Below are 25,119 nucleotides of genomic sequence, written 5' to 3'. Positions count from 1 at the left end.
TGTACCACTTGAAGGTCTGATGACTGGCAGAGATGGTGAGATTTCCCTTCACCATTTTCCTCAAGGCCATTCTTGAGTGGGGCTATAATCCTAAAGCCTTCTTTTTGCAGTTGGTACCAGCATAGCTTACAGAACCCTCATAACACCCCAGGAAATTCACTGAGGCAGTGGGCACTAGATGGAGATTGCAGAGCTAGAGGGAGAAGGACTTGCTCCCTCCTCACTCTTTCCTGTTTGCTTCCTGCCTTCTCTCTGTTTCTGTGAGTGTTGTCCTAGAATGCTTCTTTACCCTGGAAGTGGCAGAGCCTTCCCTCAGTAGCAGCCAAATCTAGTCTGTAGCTTTCCCCACATTTGCAGAGTCAGCCTCTTCTCTACTCTTTCTCAAAGACACCAGCAGAAGCATCACAAATGATTGTATAGAAGGGTGGGTTTGGGGCTGAGCAATAATATTATGGCCAATTATTGGCACAGGAACTAACTCATAATTTTCTTTTTAGTATATGAAGTAGCAAATTCTGAGGAAGGAGAAAAGTAGAACTAATATAAAATGGTAGTTTTCAACCTTGGCTTCATGATACATTCACCTGGGAAACTCAAAAAATATCCCGATGTTTAGACTCTTTCTCTAGAGATTCTGATTTAATTGGTCTGGGGTGGGACTTGGGCATTAGTGGTTTTTTTGGTTTTTTGTTTTTTTTAAGCTTCCTAGGTGATTCTCATGTATAGCCTAGTTGTGAACCATTGATAAAAAACAGTGACGAATGGGGGAGATAGAAAAGACTAATGCCAATTAACACAAGCAAATGACTTTGATTAGAAGGACTATGAAAAGTGAACTCTGGGCCATGGGCTGTCTTCTGATTAGTAATGCTATTGTGTCTGCTCAGTCCTTATCCAGCTTACAACTCAGCTGAAGTCAGAGCAGACCATTCATTGCCTGCTGGATGAGTGTCACAAAGAGGTCAGTAAACTTGCTGTGGATTCTTGAGTACCCCTCAGGATCCTCAGATGTCAGAGCTGGGTCAACCGTTCTTTGGATAGATAGGGAGATTAAAATCCAGAGAGGAAAAGGAACTTGCCTGAGGTCACTGAGTTAGTGGCAGAGCCAGAGCTAGGGCCTGGGTCTTCTGCTTCAGTATTCTGTAGCTTCTTTCCTTCGCTTTTCAGTTTCCCAAATGCTGCCTCCATGTGGTGAAGTCCGTTTTCTGGCATAATCATCCCATGGCCATTCTCCATATCCTCCTAAATATAACACAGACTTCCTTGATGAATTTATTAAGGAAACATGTTCACTATGTCTTGGCTTAGTATTTTTTGTTTGGTTTAAGTTGTATACAATATTTTGTACTGAAGGCGTTTGCTTTTATCAGCATCTAACATAAGCACTGAGTAGGTATATTTAACCTACTTTCTTCAGTGTAGTCAAAGATATCAGTTAAACCAGCCCCTTTTGCATTGTGTTTAAGATTTAGGAATAATATCAGAATCACTTTTTTTTTTTGCAAAAGGAAGACAAATGTTCATGTAATACCATCAAGAGCAACATTTAATTAGAAGTAATGTTAAATTATCGTGTCATTATAATTACTCTGCATGTGATTGATAAAGAAGGTTGAATTTATAATTTTATATATCAACATTTATCATCATGATGATGCCACTTAACATTTTGAGCACTTCCTAGGCACTGTGTTGGTGCTTTACATGTAGTCTCTCATTCAGTCCTCCCAACAACCCTATGAAGTTGGTACTATTATTAATTCCCACCAGAAGAGCTAAGAATCTTACTTGAGGTACTACAGCTAGTTGGTAGAAAAGGTGAAATATGTATTATTGACTCTGCCTGTAAAGCATCAAGCATAGTACCTGCCAAATAGAATGTTCAGTATTAGTAGCTATAATAATGATAATGATAATAAAGTTGTTTTTCAATGAACTAGAATTCCACCTTTATGATGTTCCCAACTTTCACCTCCCAGTCTCCGGCTCCATAGGAGGCAAAATATGCTAATTTTAGTTTAATTTAAGAAACATGTACTGAGCTAGATGCTGAGGACTCTGAGAGAAATCTGACTCAGTCCCTTTCCTTCGGGGCTTCCCAGTCCAATAGGGGAGATTGACATAGCTAAAGAGGCTGATTACTGACTGTGGTGAGAGACAGGTGCAGTACAGGCTTTGGTGTGGAGAGGGCAAGATGAATTTTGGTGGGAGATCCGTCCTGATCCTAATTTATAGAGCGGAGTGTGTTCACTTTATGTAGCTGTGTAACATGCCCTGCATGAGAGGCAGCCTGGCCACCCTGACCCTTCTTGGCAAGTTGGTGGATGCCATCCCTGCTCTGGCAGACAAGCTTGTGATGGAGCACAGTGAGTGACCTCTGGGGAAGAGCTGCCACTACCCTTTCACCTGCTTTGATCACACTTCCATCTGGGTGGTCCATTCACTCTGTACACCTGGGAAGTCATTACTTTCCTTCTCTAGGCTTTAGTTTTCCCGTCTGCAAAATATGCTCTGTGTTGGCCAATTGGAAAAAAAGTGTTTCTCAACTCTGGTCTTGGGCTATTTCTATTCATTTTTTAACACAAAAGAATTAAGTACCTCCTATGAGGTACCTTCCTTTCAGGTGGGAGGAGGAATTCTGGAATATAGAAGCATTTTTTTTTCTATCAGTGAAAGCAAATAAATATCTCACAGAGGATTTATCCAAGGGTAAATCACTTCACTTCTCTAAGCCTTGGTTTTCCCTTTTGATTAAGTTCCCACCCCATTCAGGGCAATAGTTTGGAGTGTCATCTAGCAGTTGACATTGGCCCCTTGGTTGTTTTCTGGATAGGTGACCTGATGGAACATCTGTTGAGAGGTTTACTATACCCCAATGAGGGGGTGCAAGCTTCTGTCTGCTACCTTTATGGGAAGCTGTACTCCTCACCAGTCGCAGCTGAGATGCTTTTGGGCCATTTCCGGGAGAAGCTGTGTCCCCTCTTCCTTTCCACCATGGATGGTGCTCAGACAAAGGAGCTACAGATCAATTGCTTGGGTAAGACATGGGACTGGAGAGAGAAGAGAAAGCTTTTGAGGTTTTGCTTGAGGATTTGAGATACCGGCTGACAAGTGGTGGGGAGGTTTGCTGCTTTGCAAAGGATAGAAGCCGTGTGTTTGGGAGATAAGAGGAACAGACTGTGAAAGATGCCTAATGTTGGTGTGGTATCTTAAGAACATTGCCTTTGGAAGGAGAAGAGGAAAAAAAGTGGGACAGCAATTTTTTTTGCCTCTGGTCTTTACTGCCTGCCCTGGTGCATCCTATACTTGCTGCCAAATTAATCTTCACACTGCATAGCTTGCATCCTGTCAGTTTCCTATTTGGAAAATTATCTGTGGCTCCCTTTGGCCTCCAGGGTGAAGTCCAAGTTTCTTTGCTTGTTATTTGAGGCTCAGTGTACCGTTTCAGCCTGTTCTGTTACTTCCTTATATAAATACAAAAGATCTGTCAGATGCTTTTGTGCAGGGAGCTTTTGTACTTTGGATAGAACAAATGGGCACTGTGATTGGTGACCGGGTGAGGACCTATTTCAGAGCAGGAGCTACAGGGAGAAGCCTAGTCTGTGGGTAACAGCAATTTCTTTTAACAGTTTGGGCCAAAAGCTCTGTTAAGAACAGTTTGGCCACACATAGAGAGTGTTCATTCTGAGCCAGGCGCTGTTCTGGGCTCTGGGGTCATAAAGGTGATCAAACCCAAACTCTAATCTGAGGGAGTTCATAGTCCAATGTAGAGGACAGATGTGGACAATTAGAGCCCATTGTGGTATGTGCTGTCATGGAGATTGCAAAGAAGGTGGGATTCTATTCAACATAGTACTAGAAGTTCTAGCCAGAACAATTAGGCAAGAAAAAGAAATAAAAGGCAGAAGTAAAGGAAGGAAGAAGTAAAATTGTCTCTGTTTTCAGATGACATTACCTTATTCATAGAAACCCCTAAACACTACACTAAAAACTGTTAAAACTAATAAATAAATTCAGTAAAATTGTAGGACACAAAATCAGTTGTGTTTCTATATACTAGCAACATAGTATCTGAAAAAGAAATTAAGAAAACAATTCCATTTACAATAGCATTAATAGAATAAAATACTTAGGAATATCTATGGAGACATGAAGAAGTTTCTAGGGGGTGTCTGAGGAGCTACCTTGTGTATATTCTGGTGCCTGTGCTCTGCTTGCCTCACTTCCCATCCCCTTGGTTTTCTAGGTTTGCTGAGGCAGCTGCTGAAATATGATCTCTTTGTGTCCATGATCATGAACAAGTCTGCGCTGGTGGAAAGTACTGAGGGTGTTGAGGGGCCACCAGGAGAGACTTCACTGCCTTTGGTGCTCAAAAAGGTAGTTGCTTTGTGATTCGTGGTCTCTGGGTTCAATATCAAGGGACCCTGAATGCTTCCTGGGGCTTTTTCCTTATCCACCACTCCTATCTAGGATTTCCAAAGTATTTTTTTTTTTTGATAGGTTTTATTTTTATCTTATTTTATTTTAAAAAAATCTTTAAAATTTTTGGCTGTGTTGGGTCTTTGTTGCCACGTCTGGGCTTTCTCTAGTTGTGGGGGAGGGTGGGGGTGGGCACTACTCTTTGTTGCAGTGCCCGGGCTTCTCAGTGCAGTGGCTTCTCTTGCTGTGGAACATGGGCTCTAGGCGCGTGGGCTTAGTTGCTCTGTGGCATATGGGATCTTCCTGGACCAGGGCAGGTAGGATCTTCCCAGACCAGGGCTCGAACCCGTGTCCCCCCTGCATTGGCAGGCAGATTCTTAACCACTGTGCCACCAGGGAAATCCCCTCCTAAGTATTTTCTTACTGGCCAAAACAATAGGCTACTAGAAGGCTCAAAGTTTGTTTTCTTTCAGTCATGAACCCTTATATTTGTATCTTTCCCTTCACATCTGGGTTGTCTGAGGATGAAGAATACATGCAGCAACAGAAACAAAGCTACCACAGTTGTTTTAGGGATAACTCAAGCTTCTCAGCTTGGAACCTAGAGCCCTCTTTCTCTGGGCCCAGCTTATCCTTTCAGCCTTACTTGCCTGTCTCTTCTACCCCACAACCCAGTGCTCCAGCCATGTGCAACTTCTCCCTGGTCTTGCATATGCTAAGGCATTCTGTCTCTGTGTCTCTGCAGATGCTCTTCCCCTTTGCCTTTAAAACTTTTCCCCTCTCCTTTGTCTGACTCAGCTTTCAATGCCTATAAGGGCTCCCCTGTCACCTGGCTTCTTTAGGCAGAATGTGCCCCCTGTCACAGTGCTTACTGTACCATATTGTGGTTGATCAACTGGGAGCTTCTTTAGGGCAGAACCTGAGTCTGGCTGTCTCTCTCCGCAGTGCTCTGCACAGGGCTTGGCAGAGTTACTTATCCTCATCTGATAGCAAGGATATCATTCATTGACCAGATTGTGGGATGCCTTCTGCAGAAAGGAGGAGGAGCCCTGGTCAGAAGTAGGAAAGGGATAGTTGGGGAGAGGTAAGCTACTATTAAAAAGCCAGAGCAAACTGCTCCTCCTTGTTTCCTGAAATGCCTCTGAAATGGTCCATGTAGGGCCTATGAACTCTGATGAGCAAGGCCTGTGTCTCTGAACCACAAAATCTCATATTGGGTTATTTTCTGTGTTCATGTCATTGCTGCTCTCCTGGAGTCCATGGTAGCATCTCCTTAGAACATTGGTCCTGGGCTCAGCAGGAGCACAAGGTCTTGTGTCCTCACAGTGCACCAAGGCAGCATGACGGTGGCAGGGACAGAGATTAGAGAGCGCTTCCCTAGGGGGAGAGAACTTGCAGAGACAGAAGTCTTGGTTTAGAGGTCCCATCCTCCATCCATATATGGAGACTTCCTCCATTGGCCATTTTGGATGATTAGTGTTCTGTTTTACTACAAGAACCAACAAGGTTGGGACTAGGGCGTGGCGAGTAAGACACTTGCCTTAGGTGCAAAACTTAAGGGGTTGCTAAAAAAACTCAGCAGTCCAGTTAAATAGTATTTTAATGCAATATTTAAAAAAAATAAAAATTAATGCAGGGCTTCCTAGGTGGCGCAGTGGTTGAGAATCCGCCTGCCAATGCAGGGGACGTGGGTTCGATCCCTGCCCCAGGAAGATCACACATGCCGTGAAGCAACTAAGCCCGTGCGCCACAACTATTGAGCCTGTGCTTTAGAGCCCGTGAGCCACAACTACTGAGCCCATGTGCTGCAACTACTGAAGCCCACGCGCCTAGAGCCCATGCTCCACAACAAGAGAAGCCACGGCAATGAGGAGTCCACGCACCACAACGAAGAGTAGCCCCCACTCACTGTAACTAAAAAGAAAGCCCGTGCACAGCAAAAAAGACCCAACACAGCCAATAAAATAAATAAATAAATAAATTTATTTTAAAAATTAATGCAAAAAATTCATGATGAACAAACTATCAAAGTTTTAAATAAAGTTAAGTCTGGCCTGTATACTTCTACTGCCATTCTGGCTTTTTTTGGGGGGGAATCAAAGTCTAATCCTATTCTTGCCTGCTTTTGGCTGATAACCAACTTATTCTCCAAAAATTTGGGTCCCTGGGTATATGTTGCCAATGTTTGTGTTCCTGCGGTTGCAGTGTTGATTCATTCATTTGGTCAAATATATACTGAGCACTAATGTGATACGTCAGTCACTGTTAGGAACTGGGAATATCATGGTACGTAGACAGATGAGTTTCTTGCCATTGCATGGTCAACTGGGGAAGGAAGATAATAAACAAGTAAATGAATAAGCAAAGTAATTGTAGTTTCTGATAAGTGCTCTAAAGGAAATAAAGAGGAGATGAGGTAGTATCGGCAGAATCTATCTATAGGTTGAGTCATGGCCTCTCTGGAGGATTGACATTTGAGCTGACCCTTGAAGAATTAAAGTGAACCACTGATCAATTATGGCTCAAGCTGAAAACAAGTAAGTAAATAAAGTAAGCTAGTGGTATGAAAAGCATTTCAAGCAGAGGGAACAACGGGTAAAGGCCACAGGAGGGGAATGCTTGATGTGTTCCAGAAACAGACGGAGGGAAGCCAGTGGGATAGGAGAGTGGGCGGGAGGCGAGTGAAGTGGCCCAGGATGAGGCTAGAGATTAGGCGGGAAAGTCATGCAAGTGTTGATGGGTCATGGTGAGTAATTAGGATTTTTTTAAAAGATAGGTTTTCACAATTAATTTTGTTTATGACGGAAAAATCGGGTCAGAGTGTTTCTTCCTCAGCACAATGAGGAATATGCATTTTAATCCAAGAATCATTGTTTTGCTTAATGGTTAAATGTCATTTTTCTAGATTCCTATTTTTTTACATTTTAACAGCCCTGAAACTGGGAGACGTTTTACCATCAATGGTGTCTCATAGTTTAATCATAGATCTTTTTCTTTCTTAGTGGTACATAAAATAATGATTTGCCTTATATCAATAGGCATGACTGAAATATATGTCATTTCCTATATGAAAGAGAACAAGATAAAGATTAATATCTAGAGACTCCTTTACATACTAATTGAAAGGCTGTTTATGTACCCTTTAAAAAAATTTATTTATTTATTTAAATTTATTGGCTGCATTGGGTCTTTGTTGCTGCGCACGGGCTTTCTGGAGTTGCAGAGAGTGGGGGCTACTCTTCATTGCAGTGTGCAGGCTTATTATTGTGGTGGCTTCTTTTGTTGTGGAGCACGGGCTCTAGGCACATGGGCTTCAGTAGTTGGGGCGAGTGGGCTCTGTAGTTATGGCGCATGGGCTTTGTTGCACTGCAGCATGTGGGATCTTCCCGGACCAGGGCTCAAACCCATGTCTCCTGCATTGGCAGGCAGATTCTTAACCACTGAGCCACCAGGGAAGCCCTATGTATCCATTTTAAAGTCTAACATGATTGAGATGGGTTTATGTTTTGTAGTCCTCAGATGCATCTCTACCAGACGTGTGTGACTTGATCCTTTTCCTTTGAAGCTCTAAAACAATGCATACTCTCCTTTGTCTTGTGATATATGTTCTACTCGTCATTTTCCCCCAGAAGGCCAGTTTCTACTACACTTAAAATCTATGATTGCAGTTAACTCTTACCTTGATTTCTGAAAGTGTTGTAGGGACTTCTAATAGCTATGGTGTCCAGTAGGAGTTTGGGTGTTATTCAGAGTGCAATGGAAATTCATTGAAATATTTTGAGTAGAGGAGTAACCTGATTTAAAATTTTGATGCGGGAGGCATCACAGTTGTGGGAAGGCTCCTAAATTTGGATGTGGCTGACCTGAGTTTCTGCCCTAGCTGTGTGGCCTGGCATAGGTAACTTAACCTCAATGAGCTTTAATAATTCTTTCCTGTTGTATGTTGAGGGTTCCCCAAGACCACTCCTAGGTTCTGTGATTCACTAGGAAGACTCTCTGGATTCAGTGTATAGTTATATTCACAGCTATGATTTATTACAGTGAAAGAATGCAAAGCAAAATCAGCAAAGGGAAAAGATGTATAGTGTGAAGTCTAGGGGAAAACCAGGCACAAGCTTCCAAGGGTCCTTTCCTAGCGGAGTCACTGCCAGATGTACTTTACTCCTCCAGCAGTGAGTTGTAACAACATGTATGAAATGTTATTTAGCAGGAAAGCTCTTTAGAGTCTCAGTGCCCGAGGTTTTAATTGGGAGCTGGCTGGTTATGTAGGCACCCTCTGCCTAGCACGTACCAAATTCCAGATTCCCAGAAAGAAAGCAGGTGTTCAGCATAAATTGCATTGCTTGTACAAATAGTTTAGTCACAGTGAGCCACCCTTATCAGTTCTGGGAGGGTTGGGAACCCTCCTGAAATTCAACTTCCCGAACCCAGTGAGCGGCCAACCTTGCAGGCAGAACTTTCTAAGGATAACAGTCTCAGGCCTGTAACATCAACTCTTTTCTCCACATTCTGTGAAGTGAGGCTCATAGTAGAACCTTCTCTTGTTGTGTCCCAGGCTTGTTGCAAACATCAAAACCAGATGAGGGCTGTGAAAGTACTTTTGTTAATGAAGACCTGAGCCATTCTTGGAGACGGTGTTAGTGTTCTTTGAGTGCCATTGGGTTCTTTTGTTCTATTTCTCACCTGCTGCTGTGCATAGAGACTCCTTTCCATAATCCATAACTGCTTTCCCTGAGCACCATCCTTATGCCTGGTGCCATTAGTGTGAGAGGGATTCAGAGACCAATGAGGCTTCTGCCCTGAGCCATTCAGGCTGCTTCCCTCTGGTCCTGTCAGTGATGTGACTGTGGCACATTTTGCTGCTTGTTTCTCCAGCTTCTCCTTTCCAGAGATGAGACTCTGCAGGTGGCCAGTGCCCACTGTATAACTGCGGTACTGGTCCACTCGCCAGCGAAGCACGCCCCGGCCTTCATCCATGCTGACATCCCAGGTGGGAGGCCCCTTCTAACTTTCTCCTCTGAGGACACCAGAGTTCTGACTGGAGACCCTCAAGTAGCAGCAGCAGCAGTCCTGTTGGGGGTTCTTTGATATGCACACTAGAAGGATGGTTGGTGGCATGTTCATTGTACACGACAGACTCTAGGAAATAGGCCTCATAAAGTCTGAATCCTCTTGCTACAGATTTCTAATATGACCTTGAGCAATTTGTTGCTGATCTGTCTTATTAATTTGACCATCTAGGAATAAACATCTAGTGGGGTGGTGGAAAGACCTCTGGACCAGGGAGGGAAAAGGAACTAATGTGTCTTGAAGTTTTGTTATGAGCCAGGAAATATGCCCCAAGGTGCATTGAAAATGTTGCCACTTTTAGGTCCTCATCTTTGCTATTTTATGAATAAGGAAATTGAACTAGAGAAGGGAAATAACTGGTTTAAATTGACAAGACTCAGCATTGGCAGAGAAGGGATACAAAATCAAGGCTTCTAAAACCTCTTTTCTCTGCATCATGCTGCTGCCCATCCTGAGAATTAGGGGACCTAAGTTCCAGTCCTGCCTCCCCCACCAACTGTCCCCCTCTGGGTCTCAGTTTCCCCACCTGTTAAAAAGCCTGAGGGCATTTTCCAGGTTTATCTGTGAATTAATGATCATGTCTCATGGAGAGGGTGTGTAAACAGCTGAAGTGACAGGTATGAGATGCTGAATAAACCCAAGGCCCTAGCATTGGTTAAGGGATCATGGTTACACAGTTGTCATTGATTGTTTTCTCCCTCTCTCCCTGGCCAGAGTTCCTCTTTGAGCATCTCTCCTCTTCCAGCGAAGTGCTTGTCTGGTCCAGCTACAACTGCTTGATACTCCTGGCAGAAGAGCCACTCTTCTTTTCCAAGTGCCACACGGTGTATGGTTGGTAGTGTGGGTCCGGCACTAGCTCTGGCTCGGGTTGACAGCATTTTGAAGTTAGGTGGCAGCAGCAGTGATGGGGGGGTGGCTAGCCTACACCTTGGAGGGGGGTGCTGGTCTGGTCATTTCCATCAGCCTGAACTCGTTACCAGATTCCACATGCAAGCAATGATATCCAAACAGTTCTGCTCTTCACTGACTGGCAGAACATAAATATTTAGCAGGAGAAGGGCCACAAAATGAATTCCTGTTACACCTTAAGAGCAATGTTACTCAGCCTTGGATTCAGTCTTTTCCTGTGCCCCACATATCTGTCCATCTAGTTAGTCCCCAAGTTTTGCTGATTTCAAACCTTTTGAAACTGTCCCTTCTTCTTTCCTGGTGATTCCTTCCTTGTCTGGGATTTTTACATCACATCTAGATTTTGAGACTGGGCACATTCAGTTATTCATTTTATATTCTGTGTTCCTATTCTATGCCAGGCACCAGGCTGGGACCTAGAGATTTAGAAGTACACATAACGTGGTCCCTGCCCTTTGGAAGGGGAGGGAGATATAAACAAGCTGATTAGGGCTGTGCTAGAGGGGAAGTACAAGAGGTGCAGGAGCTCTGCCTGAGTGGATCAGGGAAGGCTTCCTGGAGGAGTGGAGGACCAACTTGATTCTTTGAGGAGAAATGGGAGTGTGTGTAGTAGAGAAGGTGAAGCTCAGCCAGTAGGCATTGACTATATACCTGAATGCCAAGGCCTGTGCTATGGGTTGTGCTGGGTTTGGGAGACAGAGATGAATCAGATACGGGCCCACCCTCAAAGATCTCACAGTCCTGTCCCATCAGCTCAACTTGTCAGACTGCTCCATAAGGGCTGCCGGCAAATATGTGCTGTCCAGAGCCTCTCACCTCTCCTGGGAAGGCAGTAAAGAAACCACCAAGCACTGATCCCTGGCCTCTGCTGTGTCATTTTGTGGTAGGGATCGAGTCGGTGGTGAGGAGCCTGCAGGGAAGCCTGAGGATGAACAACACTGAGCTGCACAAGCAGGGACTGCTGCTCTTTGCTGAGATCCTGACTCGGTGAGGAAGTGGTGGAGCGTCAAGCCTGTAGGGGCCAGACTGGAGAAGGAGAGAAGTGAGGTATTTATTCCTGGTGGGGTCAGTGATAGAAGTTCACATACTAATTCCTCATTTGCAATTTCTCAGGCAGCCAGAGGAGATCAAGCTGTTCACAAGCTCAGCCATGTGCAGAGATGCAGGCCGTGCCCTCCAGGAGGCAGTGAGCAGCCCTGTGCTGGAGGTGGCCGCTGAGGCAGTGAAGGCCATTTCTGCCTTTCTGAGGTGAGAAGTTCAGACAGGCTGAACTTTCCACCCCTGCATGTACCTGAGGGCCTGTCAAGGCCAGGGCAGCTTCCAGGGGATACTTGTCCTTTAGGTCAGAGAAATTTCACTGAATTATTTCTTTCCGTTACTCTACTTACTCTGTTCTTTCTGGAACTGCCTTTTGGATATTGGGCATCCTGGATTGGTCATCTGATTTTCTTTGTTTTGTTTCTTTCTTTTCTTTGTCTGATAGTTTTTCATCTTTTTTGTCATTATGTACGAGTTTGCAGGAGATTTTCTTGACTTTATCTTTCAGCCCTATTATTGAGTGTTTTATTTCTGCTTTCATATTTTTAATTTGAAGAGTTCTTTCCAATTCTCTGCATGTTTTTTTTTTAAGCTCTTTATTGGAATATAATTGCTTCTGCATGTTTTTTTTTAAATAGGATTTTATTTGTATTTATTTTGTGGATGTAACTTTTTAAAATTCAGTCATGTGTTTTAGTCCAGACTTTGCCCCTACTTCCTTTCTACTAATTTTTCCTTCTGCCTGAAATACTCTTCCCTTAAATCTTTGCATGACTGGCCTCTTCCCATCATTCAAGTCTCATTTAGAGTGTCCTTCCCTAACTGACCCATTTGGCTGTTACAGTATGTACCAAACACTTGATAGTTTTTGTTTATTCATTTGTTTTGTGTCTCCTCTACTATATAAAATAATCTCTGAGAGATAAGGGACCATGTCATTTTTTTCACTGCTATATGCCTTGCTCTTAGTAGATATTCAGTATATGAATGATGTTGAAATGGATGGCGAAACTAAGCGATCCTAGGGTCAAGATGGGAAATCATTCCTTAGTAAGATGCTTGATATCTTGAAAAAACTAATGGAGGAAACCCATATTTATTTATGTAGAAAATTTTACTTTGCTTCCATGTCCTCCCTTTTAAAAATCTAAAATCTTAAGCGATAAAAAATAAAATATACACAAGGTTTATAATGAAAAGGAACAGCCCCCTGTCCCAACTTCCTAAAGGAAACTAATTTTAACTCATTTGATTTTAGTTCTGGTGATTTATCTCCCTAAATCTAAACAATATGCTTGTAATGCTGTTTCTTTATTTGTCAATTTAGGACATTATTCATTGACTTGACAGTAAGAAAAAAAAGACTTAGCTCACATTATTTTGTCTTCTCTATGTTTCTTTGGTATTTTTGCTAGTTAATATTTTATGTTACTGTATGTTATGTTTTCAAACTTTTAAATAATATACTTAAAATTTGTAATTCTTGTTCCCTCAACTTGAAGTAGTATCTCTTGATGCCTTACTTGGTTAGCTGTGTATATTAGCACCCCAACTCTTCCTTTCCCTTCTCCTTCTTACCTTCTACTTCTCAATGTCAGCTGTACCTTTAATTTTATATTGTACCTTTAATTTTATATTGTAAAGGTTGTTAACATTTATAATCTCTTCTTAACTATATTTAAGTCTTTGTCACTTGACTCTAGGTTGCTTCTAAAAATTGAGAGAAAGAATAGCATTTACATTATAATGGCTTCAGTTTGTCTCTTTCCCTCTTTTGCCCTTTCCTGGATTTGCATCTCTAAATCTGGGGCATGAATCCCAACAAGGGTGAGATGAGTAAACCAACAGGGTAGCAAAGGCACCGAGTGAGAACCAGAGTCAATCAGAAGTTTCCAGGCAGAGCTGGAGGTCTCCCAGGAGGTCAGTGTTATGGGGGGACTGGTAGCACCTCTCAGGCAGGAGGTAGTATTTGAGCTGTGCTATGAGGGATGAGAGAGACTTTGATTTGTGAAAGGACCAGGGTTGGCCAAAACATGTGTGTGGGAAAATTTAGGGATTACTAAGGGTACAGTAGCCAGTCTGGCTGGCAGGTTGTGTGAAGGGGAGTAGTACATGAAGAAGCCAGAAAGCTGGTTGGGTCAGAATTGTGGAGAGTTATGGGTGGGGGGCTGGTTATTAATCCTTAGATGATTTTACTTTTGACTTTAACTTTCCAGAATGTTTTCTGAGGTGGTCCATCTGAGGTGGAGTGGTTCAGAGGGTCTCTGGGAAGCACAACCGGAAGGAGGAATGAAGAGTGAGAACTGTTGAAAGAATTTAAAGGTGGCAGAACCAGGGCTTGACCATCAGTGTAGGATAGAAAGTTAGAGCTTCTAGAAATGAAGATGGAAAAGAGAAGTCAAGCCTTCAGTATATACAGTTAACTGAGTTCCTGTGAGAGGACCCAACAGATTATTCTCAGTGTTTACATGTCAATCCCAGATTCCCAATTTATCCCGCCCCCCGCCCCCCCACTCTTCCCCCTGGGAACCATAAGATTGTTCTCTAAGTCTGTATGTTTCTATTTTGTAAATAAGTTCATTTGTATCATTTTTTTAGATTCCCCATATAAGCGATATTGTAAAATATTTGTCTTTCTCTGTCTGACTTACTTCACTTAGTATGATAATCTCCAGGTCCATCCATGTTGCTGCAAATGGCATTACTTCATTCTTCTTAATGGTGCTCTCAGTGTTCAGAAAGGCCCAGAGATGAGGGTTAACATAGGTTTCTTCTTAGTTTCTGAACTGGGTTGAATTAACATCCATCTAGAATTTGTGCCCACCCATAACCTGTGAATGTGACCTTATTTGGAAATAGGGCCTTTGTAGGTATAATTGAGTTAAGATGAGGTCATACAATGTGGGCTCCTAAATCCAATGGCTGGTGCCCCTAGAAGAAGAAGGGGATTTGGACACAGATATGCAAAGAGGGCCATGTGAAGAGCAAGGCAGAGATTAGCATTAATGTTGCAGTTACAAGCCAAGGAATGACGAGAATTGCCAGCAACCACCAGAAGCTAGGAGGCAAGGCAGGATTCTTCCCTAGAGCCTTGGGAGGGAGCCAGCTCCTTGATTGCAGACTTCCAGCCCCCAGAACATGAGAATAAATTTCTGTTGTTTTAAGCGACACAGTTTGTGGTAATTTATCATAGCATTTCTAGGAAATCAGTACAGTGAACTATACCCTGTCAAGTAGTCAGTCAATCATTCATTTAACATCTTTTATATTTAGCACCAATTTATAATGCATCTAGCTCTGTTTAGGTAAAGTGAAAAGGCAGAACTGGTCCCTGGCCTCTTGGAGCTCACAATTAGACTAATCAATGACTCTTACCTCCTCTGAGTCTATAGAATATGAGAGTTAAATGGACCCTAAGTGTTACTTTTCACATTTACCCCACACTCATAATGATTGACTCTCCAAAAGTAATTTCCAGTCTCTGCTTATAATCTCCAAGAATGGGGAGCTCACTTCTTTCTAGATAGTCCTGTCTACCTCTATAGAGGTTTTTTTCCCCCAGCATTTAAAAAAAAATTTATTGAAGTATAGTTGATTTACAATGTTGTGTGCCTCTGTAGAGTTTTGACACTTAGAAAGTTCTTCCTTATATTCCTTAAATAAAATCTGGGTCCTTGATAGCATTTAGCTATTGATCCTGATTTTCTTCATCAAGGTAACACAAAGCAAATTTGATCTCTCTTCCCCAAGGCAGCTTATCACTTATTTGAGAACAGTGACCACCTTCTGTTCTACATAGTACTTCTTTCACCGAGAGGCCCTACTCCGTGAGAAAACCCTCTGTATCCTTAATAACAACAATAATAGTCATAGCTGTCATTTATAAGGACTTACTATCTAGTAAACATCGTGCTGAGTGCTTGGCATACGTTATCCAATTTGATCCTTAGAATAGTTCTATGAAGAGGGTACTGTTAACTTTCATTTACTAGATGAGGAAGCTGAGAGCTAGAGAGGATGAGGAATGTGTACAAAATGAAGCAGCAGATAAATGTTGGAGCAAGGATTTGTATCAGATCAGATCCTGGACCCGTGTTCTGATCCACCACATGTCCCCCACTGCCTGAGAACCTGAGAGTATCCTGGAGCACCCTTACCTCACCATAGGCCTACTTTTGTCTCTCTGGATGCAGGAAGGATCATCAGAGTGCTCTACCTGTGCTGTACAAGGAGCTGCAGGCCTTGCTCAAAGCCATGCTGAGCCGGTGTGCAGATTTTTCCCAGACCCCACTGAACTGGAGGCCCCTGGTCAGTGCACTGCAGCCCGCTTCTGGAAATCATGCAGTAATAAGTTTTTAGAAGATAATTAGTACATTGCATTACCTTTATATGTCACTTTATAGTTTTTTCTCATGCACACACACCTGCAATGAGATGTTATTTTTTTTTCCTAACTGCAGAGCTGTGAATCTTAATAATTGTTATCCTCATTAGGAAACCGAAGTCACAGGGATTAAATAGTTTTTCTCTTAAGTCCAAAACTAGCAAGGACCTGAGTTTGAATAGTAAATTCCAGGGTGTTTGTATCCAAGCCTGCTACATGCTTTGTCTTTTATATCATCCAAGCAGGTATGGTAAACATGCTCACAAAATTATTTAAGGCTGCTGGGGTTGAGGGGTGGGGCATGGTGAAGGGGAAGCTGGGATGAAGTAAGAGAGTAGCATAGGCATATTTACACTACCAACTGTAAAATAGATAGCTAGTGGGAAGTTGCTGTATAACAGAGGGAGATCAACTCGATTATGGGTGATGCCTTAGAGGGCCAGGACAAAGAGGGTGGGAGGGAGTCGCAGGAGGGAGGGGATATGGGGATATATGTATAAATACAGCTGATTCACTTTGGTGTACCTCAAGAGCTGGTACAAGAGTGTAAAGCAATTATATTCCAATAAAGAGCTTAAAAATTATTTAAGGCTGGATTCACTAGAATCTTAGGAAGAATCTGACCAGTGTGCAGTGTGTCATAATCGTTGGCTTTTGATGGTCAGTGGACTTAAAATGTCAGAAGAAATACTCTTAGTGTGAGTGCTGATTGTGTCTTTCAAGATTAGCTTTGGAAACTCAGTTCTTCACACCTGATGCGGTGGGGATTTTTGTGTGTTTTGAAACAACTTCTGTGGGCATTATAGCCAGTTAGGCTGATGCCTGGGACAGCTTTCTGCATGTAATAGAACAGGAACCAGTCCTGTGGTTCACAGGGAGACAAGTGGTTAAGGTTCCCCCTTCTACCATTTTTTAAAGGAGCTATTAGATGGCTAGGTTTGTGAGGATATACCTAAGATCCCCTGGAAAGTGTTAGGTGTATGGGAATGCCAGACTCCAGTGTGAGGGGAAGAGGTCTGTAGTCTTCTAAGCAGAGACTGGAACACAGAGTAGGTACTTGACCAATAGGTTCCCCTCTTTCCTTCTCACCTCAGGGCCGTGTCTCCAACAGAGATTCAGAGAAGGCCATTCTTCGAAGAGGAAAGTTCCTCCTGAACACTCTGGAGGCATTTAGAAATGCCTGCAGGTGAGGGGCCCTCTGTGGTCTGATGAGGTAGTGGTATGGAGGGTGAGTGTAGAAAGCAATTGGACAAAGGATGATGTTCTAGAAGCAACACTTGATTTCTGATGCTTTGCTGCATAGTGAGAGGACTTTGGCTGGGGTGGAGGTTGGGCATGTGTTTGGGGTGTGGAGGGGGTATGTGGAGGAGGTTTCTAAAGATTCCCTCCTGGTGAAGTTTTTGGTACTGTGCAATGAGGGTGTATCTCATTCAGCTTTGTTCCTCTTCCCAAGTAACCTAGTGCTATAGGTGTTCACTGAATACTTGTTGGATGAATTCAGTTCACATTAACAAATATTTGTTGTACCTACTGTGTGCCAGGCCTGCTGCTAGATAGTGAGAGTAGAAAGATAAGTTGGATTAGCTCCTACCCACACGGAGCTCACAGTCTCTTGGGGAAGAGACAGTTTTGTTTATATGCGTGGAACTCATTCAGTTGTCACAAACCTGGGGAAGTCATTCCAAGTAGAGAGAGCAGCATATGTAAAGGCAAAGTGGTGTGAAACAGCAAACAGCATGTATGTTCAGGGAAATACATGTAGTAGGGTGGAAGGGTCATGTGTTATGGGAGAGAGGGTAGAGAGCACGAAGCTGGAGAGGTGGCCAAAGACCAGGTTCTCCCTCATTGAGGCCTCTGGAGTTCTCTCCAGATCTGCTGCTAGGGATACTTTCCCTGAGCCCTGAGCTCAGGTATCCCTCTAGGAGGATGCTTTTATCCTTCATGTTGCATAGGTAGTAGTAGATACATCCATACACTGATTTCTCAGGTTGGCTGTGGCATTCCAGAATGAGCCTTCGGCCCAGGAGAATCCATTCACAGCTCCCAGTGCTGAGAAAGAAGACACCTTGGAGGCCTTCTCAGAATTTCTTCTTAGTGCCTGTGACTCCTTGTGTATCCCCATGGTGATGGTAAGTTTCCCTGAGCCTTGGACAGCATGAAGCCTGGGGAGGAGAAGAATGTGAGAGCAAGCCAGGCTGAGAGGCACAAGACAGTGACTCGACTACTCAACTAGACCTTCTGAGAGTCTTAGCAGTGTTGTTCTTGCAGCCACTTTTCCTTTGGTTTTAAAATTGCAGTACAGTGTTTTCTTGTAAATAATACATTAATAGATGCCTCTTAAGAAGTAGAAAGCAGTAATAATAAAATAATAAATAGATAATGTTTATGAAGTGATAAATGTCTTATAGTCATAACTTAATTTAACCCTCCCAGTGACCCTATGAAATAAGTCCTGTAATTTCCCCCAATTTAAAGATGAGGTGGTCATTTTTCTATGGTTGTAAAGCAAGTATATGACAGTGCTGAGGTTTGAACCTATGTGTTTTTCTGCTTAGTAAAGAGCAGCAGTCAGTGTCTGTGATCTAGGCTTCACTAAGGAGCACGTATGTGAGTTCTGTAAAACGAGAGACGAGAGACCTGAAGAGAGCCCTGGGTTTGAGCTGACTTGAGATGGAGATGGTAGGAAGAGCAGGGTCAGAGCTGTTGACTGCCCAGATGACCTGGGTGAGTCTTGTGCTCTTTGAGGTTTGGACATCCTGTGAGCCTGTGAAGAACCCCTGTTAGTTGGGAAAGGACACCTCCAAAATACCCACTGGGAGCAGTAGGTGGCAGCAGGGTAGTATTCTCTGGTTCTGACAGGAGAGAGCCTCTTTTTCTTGAAGAAGTCTTGAGTCAGCGTGCCAGGGTCTTCAGGTGGGTAACTCTCAGGAGCTGTGGGTTGCAGCCCTGATTGGCACACACTAGCAGTAACCCTTCCTCATCTGCTCTACCTTCCTCCTAGATTTATGAAGTCTTAGAGCTAGATCTAGAACTAGATCATAGAATTATTGTATCAATATTATTCTTGCTTTCTACTTTCTGTATTTTACACATTTTCTTTAATGAGCTTGTATTACTCCTCTAGTTGAAAAAAACTTGGTTTTAAAACCAAATGGAAAGTATGTGTAAGAACCATGTCCCTGAGGCCCTGGCTATTTACACATAGGGAACTGAAACAGCTAGAGGGGAGGGAGTGACTGACCCAAGGACACACAGCGACTTTGTGCAGAGCTTGAAATAGAACCCAAGTTTCTCTACTCTAAATCCAGAGCTTTGTCTACCACATCAGGCTACCTCATGATTCTGTTCAATGATCACATGAAAAATAAACATGAAGGAGGTTTGTGAACTATATTATTATATGTTAGAAACATGGGTGTCACTCTGCATTGTAGTTTAGAAAGTGTCTTTTACACATGGGGTATCATTTGTTTCTGGGTGGTAGAACTTGTTATTTCTGTGTTACTCTTTTTGGTAGAGGCCCAGAGAGGTAACAAATCTTGCACAATTTAAGTGGCAGTTGTAAGCCTTGGATGTAGGCTTGTGATTTCAGGTCCCCTAGTGTTTTGTTTTTTTTTAAGATTTTTCCAATGTGGACCATTTTTAAAGTCTTTATTGAATTTGTTACAATATTGCTTCTGTTTTATGTTTTGGTTTTTTGGCATGTGGGATCTTAACTCCCTGAGCAGGGATCAAAGCCATACCCCCTGCATTGGAAGGTGAAGTCTTAACCACTGGACCGCCAGGGAAGTCCCCTCCTAGCATTTTTTGTGCCCTTCAAGTGAGAGGATTCAGTCTGCTGTTGCTGGATGATGCAGTGTTTGCTTATGCTCTTTCCCCTTCAGAGGCTCAGTCCTGGTGGGCTGTGCTCTTCCTCTTGGTTCTTTGCAGAGGTACTCGGAGCAGGCCACTCACCCAGCCTTGATGGAGGTTTTCCTCTCAGTTCTGCGCAGCCTTTTTGTCATCGTCCCCTACATGAAGGAGAAATTCTCCAAGAAGCTCGGTAGGCAACAGGCAAATGTGGAAGTGGGGTGGGAGGCAGGAACCTTGGGCAGCTGCTCAGGGTACTCAAAGAGAGCATAACCTGTGGATGGGAGGCTTACTTATTCATTCAGAATCCACATCCATACTCTGCCCAGTGTTGAGTGGAAGGATGTATCATCCAGCAATCAAAAGTCCTTAAAGGCAGTTCTCAAATTAATTGAGAGTATCAAGAAGGCTCCAGTTCAGAGCCCACAGCACACCTCCTTCCCCATTACTGTCATACTCCACATTCCCTCAGACCTCACAAGATGTTTAGTGTCTCTGGCTCCTGAGCACTGAATGGCAGAAGTATCCCCAGTCATGGTGACAACTGAAAAATGTCCTATATACTTGCAAATGCCTCCTAGAAGAGTGGTAGTGCTCTGTGTGAAAGTGCTGGCTAACTGTACTACACTGGAATGCCTTCCTAAAATTGAACCCAAGTGGCTCTTGACTCCTTCAGCCTCCTCCAGGTCTTCTTGCATTTATTTATTTTCTTCCCTCAGTAGTCAACATGTTGGCCATATTGGGAATTTGTACTTTATCATGGGAGCATTGAGTTTTAAAGAAGGGGAGTGACAGGCTCAGATTGCTTTTTCAGAAAGATTCCTCTTGCAATAGTGTGGACCATGAGTTAGAGGGAGACAAGATTGGAGGCAAGAAGTTCAGCCTCTTGCATTAACTCAGGTTGGTGTTAGGAACTAAGGTAGTATGTGTATGGTGGATGGTGTGGGTATGTGGTGGAATGATTGGATGTAGGGCATGAGGGAGAAGGAATAGTTTGGGGTAATGCCTTGGCTTCTGGCTGCCATCTAGGTGGGTGGTAGTGTTTTTTTATTGAAAAGAGGCTCACTAGAAGAGGGTCTGGTTTGGGAAGGCAGTAGAGGGTGTAATTAGTTTGGATCAGGGTACCTCTGAGATGCCTGTGAGAGGTCCCAGTGGAGCTGTTAGGTAGGTAATTGACTATGTCTGAGGTCATGGGAGACATCTGGTCTTTAAATACAGTGTCAACTGAAGGAAAAATGCACAATGTAAGAGTTGTAAGTTAACGTTTTTTTTTTTTTTTAATTATTTATTTATTTATTGGCTGCATTGGGTCTTCGTTGCTGCACAGAGGCTTTCTCTAGTTGTGGTGAGAGAGGGCTACCCTTCTTCGTGGTGTGCAGGCTCCTCATTGTGGTGGCTTCTCTTGTGGAGCATGGGCTCTAGGCATGCAGGCTTCAGTAGCTGTGGCACATGGGCTCAATAGTTGTGGCTCTTGGGCTCTAGAGCGCAGGCTCAATAGTTGTGGCACATGGGCTTAGTTGCCCCATGATGTGGGATCTTCTTGGAGCGGGGATCAAACCCATGTCCCCTGCACTGGCAGGCAGATTCTTAACCAGTGCGCAACCTAGGAAGTTAAGTTTTATTTGGGAACCTTGCTGAGGACTATAGCCCAGGAGACAGCCTCTCAGATAGCTCTGAAGAGCTGCTCCAAAGAGGTGAGGGAGAAGCCACAATATATGTGAACTTTTTGTTGGGAAAACGTAGTCAGTCGTAAAAAGATTACTGCTAGTCACAAAAACCAGACATCTCAAGTTAATGATTTTAGTGCTTTTTTTGTGTGTATGGGAAGATGCAAGAATCTGGGGTCATTTGAAAGTTTTCCTTAGTTATCCACCTTAACTATCTAGGGGCCTGTATATCCAAAGCACAGAATGTTTCCTGTTTTTCTCCATCCTGAATTTCTCCTAGGACACGCTGTTGGTGGGCTGGGCAGCTGCATTGACTAATGGCTTGATCCATGTAGAACTGGAATAGCAGCAACATTTTATTCTTTATAATAAATATAGATGTTTTTAGCATCCAGCCTTTCAATCATTCAACAAACATTTATTGGGTACCTACTACATAAAAGGCACTGTCCTAGGGCAGAGGATGTAGCAGTGAACAAAACAGACCCCTGTTGTTGTGGGGCCGACTCTCTGGTGGGGAGCAGGTGAGATTCCTCAGGGTGAGTGTAAAATCAGGTCATCAAAGGACAAAGACAAAATAAAGTGCAATATTCCGTGGTCATGAGGAATAGGAGACTCCAAAGGATACTGGTAAGGAATGGTTGGGGAGGTAGGAAGAAAACCAGAAGAGTATGACTTTAGAGAAGCCAAGTGGAGAGAGTTTTGTAGATTAGGGAGTGGTCATGAGTGTCCAGTGCATTCCAGAGGTCACATAAGACAAGGACTGAAAAATGTCCATTGGACTTGGCATCATGTAGGCTGTTGGAGACCTTGACCAGAGAAGTTGCTGTGAGTGGTTGGAGTGGAAACCAGACTGTAGTGAGTTGAAGAGTGAGCACAAGGTGAGGCAGTAAGGACAAGATAGGCAAATCTTTCCATAAGTTTGGTGTAAGGGGGAGGTGAGAAGTGGGGGTGTAATTGGAAGGGGACATGGAATTAGGAAGGATTTTGCTATCCACTAAAAATGGAAACACTTATTGATCAGCAGCCTATAGGAAGGGGCAGTAGAGAGACTCAGGGGTAATCAGCAGAGCAAGGTCCTTGGAAAGGAGAGGGGCCAGGATCCAGAGCTGAGGAGATGAGGGGCATACCTTTTGCAGTTGTCTGTAAATTTGATTTGGGATTTTGAGGGAGTTTCTGATTGATGGTCTGGGTTATCCTGGAGAGGTCCCTTGTTTCTGTTCAGAGGCATCTTTGTTCTCTCCAGGAAAAGAACAGAGAACAGGAAGCCCTTAGGAAGCTATTCCATGTCGGAAGTGTGAGTGGGAGCTTCTAGGAGAGGGTAGGAGGCTGTGTGGAAGAGGGGAGAAAGCAGGACCTTTGTCATGACCACATATGGATTGTGCAATAACATCCCTTGTTTCTTGACATTGGGCAAATTAATTTTCTTATCTACAATGCCCTCAGCTAGAACGTGGTGATAATAATGAGAATTAAATGAGACAACACATGTAGGTTTCCTGAAAGAGTGTACCTCTTAGTCATTGTGCCACTGACATATACTTCTTTCCTTCCCTTTATCCACTTTTTCTGCCTGCCATACTTCAAGAGCCAAGAGAATCCAGCCTTGGGGTGCTGGGTGGGTGCAGCTTCAGAAGATTAGATCTCTGGCAGGGCAATGGTGCAGAGCAAGACATGGAGAGAAAGTGTGATTACAGGGAGATCTATGTAGCATGAAGCCAGGTAGAACAGGGTCAAGGTTCAAACTGCAAGAGAGAAGAGGGAAGCAGACATTGCCAGCCAAGAGGGGGCAGAGACCTGGAGTTGGGAGTGGAGAAACTCTGGATCCCTGAGAGCCTGGGCCATGAGGAACCCTTCCAGCAGGAAAACTGGGTATTCTCTTGCTGAGGGAGCCATAGGTCAAACTGCTGTCCCAGAAAGTTGCTGTGAAACTCTGAGGAATTAATCCCCTACCATAAGCCCTAGGATAGAATACAGATTATCCCCAACCCTGGAGCTGGTGTAGTGGGAGCTCTTGTCTAGAATCCTGCTTCTATAGGGGCCCAGGATAGGCAGGACAGAGGTCAGTTTTGACAGCTGCAGGGCAGGGCAGGGTAAGAGAGGGGAGACTGGGAGTCAGGCAGTGCTGGGGCCTGAGCCAGGGTCACCAGCTAATGTAGAATGTTCATCAGAAAGGAAGATGAACTTTGATTCAGCACCTACTCTGAGCTAAGTATTTGTTAGATATTCTATATAGCATACATTTACCTTACTTAGTTTCACAACAGCCTTCGAAGTATAGGTATTGAAACTCAATCTCAGAGAAGTTAAATAAGTGTTCCAGAGTCACGTTACTAGACAGTGATGGAGCAAATTTTGAACCCAGATCTGTGTGACTCCAGAGCTAGTACTACCCAGACTTGGGAATCTCTCTAACAAGTCTAGTTTAAACTGCTCTCTGCTTTCTTCCCAATTCTCCCAAGCTACCTCATCCTTCATACAACTGACCCTGGAACTGAAGGCCAGGTTCTGCAGTGGCCAGAGGTATGTATGGTTCCAAGGGGCTGAGTGTCCTTCTTGATTGGACAAGTGGAAATTTCTGATTGGTGTGGTTTAGTCATAGGACCATGGAGGTGTTGACATGGTGTCAGAATTGTTCAGCAGCAGATGAGCTTCTGTAGCTTTTACTTACCTGGTTCTGATAAGACCCTCATTCCATGTATACTTGAATGGGCACCTATAACATCAAAACTGGAAGGGCTGTTAGAGATCATTTGTCTAACCCATCATTTTACAGACAAGGAAACCGAGGCTCTCATAGGGTAATTGATGCAGTGTCCATCAAGAGAGAGTCATGTTCAATCCCACTACTGGGTATATACCCAGAGAACACTGTAATTCAAAAAGACATGCACCCCAATGTTCATTGCAGCACTATTTACAATAGCCAGGACATGGAAGCAACTTAAATGCCCATCAACAGATGAATGGATAAAGAAGATGTGGTACATATATACAATGGAATGTTACTCAGCTGTAAAAAGGAATGAAATTGGGACATTTGTAGAGACATGGACCTAAAGACTGTCATATAGAGTGAAGTGAGTCAGAAAGAGAAAACATATATGCAGAATATAGAAAAATGGTACAAACCAACTGGTTTGCAAGGAAGAAATAGAGACACAGATGTGGAGAACAGACTTATGGACACCAAGTGGGGAAAGTGGGGGGGGGGAGGGCACGGGTTGGGGGGGAATGAATTGGGAGATTGGGATTGCCGTATATGCCTTACTAATAAGAAAAAAAATCATATTGTACACTTTAAATATATGCAGTTTATTGTATGTCAATTGTATCTCAATAAAAGTTCTTACAGAAAAAAAAAAGAGAAAGAGAGTCATGTTCTAGTTGCTGCCAGCCCAGCAGTTCCAGAGGAGAGACTCCCTTGTTCAGAGTAGAGAGCTTGCTGCCTCAGTCTGTCCATTAGATCTCTAGAACAGCCTCCTGTGCCTCCCCATTTTCGATTTGCCTCTGTATTTACTTGGCAAATTCCACTTGTTACTGCCTACAGTCCTTACAGTGACCTCAGTGCAGTGTCTAGCTCTCCTTCCATATCTCTGAATAGAACAACCAACATTCAGGAGAGAATACAGAAATTCACCTGGATTCAAAGTCTCAATTTTGGATGTTTGTAGTTCTCCTTAACTACCCATTTTGGGTTCAACAGCTTCCTCTTTTTCTAGTACTCCCCAGCCCTTTCCTGACCCAGGAGCACTTTTTTGTTTATATGTTTTATTAAATTGA

The 25,119-nt window shown here is 43.4% G+C and overlaps 1 protein-coding gene across 1 annotated transcript in view; it reads left to right on the top strand.

Moving 5' to 3' along the window:
* Positions 1-25,119, top strand: part of MEI1 (meiotic double-stranded break formation protein 1) — a 62,845-nt gene that overhangs the window by 4,714 nt on the left and 33,012 nt on the right. Inside the window, exons 4-16 of the mRNA XM_057742299.1 lie at positions 888-961; positions 2,261-2,366; positions 2,834-3,037; positions 4,247-4,377; positions 9,295-9,409; positions 10,204-10,320; positions 11,286-11,385; positions 11,512-11,646; positions 15,630-15,744; positions 16,915-17,006; positions 17,808-17,949; positions 19,751-19,862; positions 23,799-23,859. Of these exons, the coding sequence (XP_057598282.1) occupies positions 888-961; positions 2,261-2,366; positions 2,834-3,037; positions 4,247-4,377; positions 9,295-9,409; positions 10,204-10,320; positions 11,286-11,385; positions 11,512-11,646; positions 15,630-15,744; positions 16,915-17,006; positions 17,808-17,949; positions 19,751-19,862; positions 23,799-23,859 (1,504 nt within the window). The remainder of the gene's footprint in view (positions 1-887; positions 962-2,260; positions 2,367-2,833; positions 3,038-4,246; positions 4,378-9,294; positions 9,410-10,203; positions 10,321-11,285; positions 11,386-11,511; positions 11,647-15,629; positions 15,745-16,914; positions 17,007-17,807; positions 17,950-19,750; positions 19,863-23,798; positions 23,860-25,119) is intronic.

The sequence above is a fragment of the Hippopotamus amphibius genome, chromosome 7 (assembly GCF_030028045.1).
Source record: "Hippopotamus amphibius kiboko isolate mHipAmp2 chromosome 7, mHipAmp2.hap2, whole genome shotgun sequence".
Lineage (NCBI taxonomy): Eukaryota > Metazoa > Chordata > Mammalia > Artiodactyla > Hippopotamidae > Hippopotamus > Hippopotamus amphibius.
The sequence above is the reverse complement of the archived record's forward strand: the minus strand, read 5'-3'. Positions and strand labels throughout refer to the sequence as shown.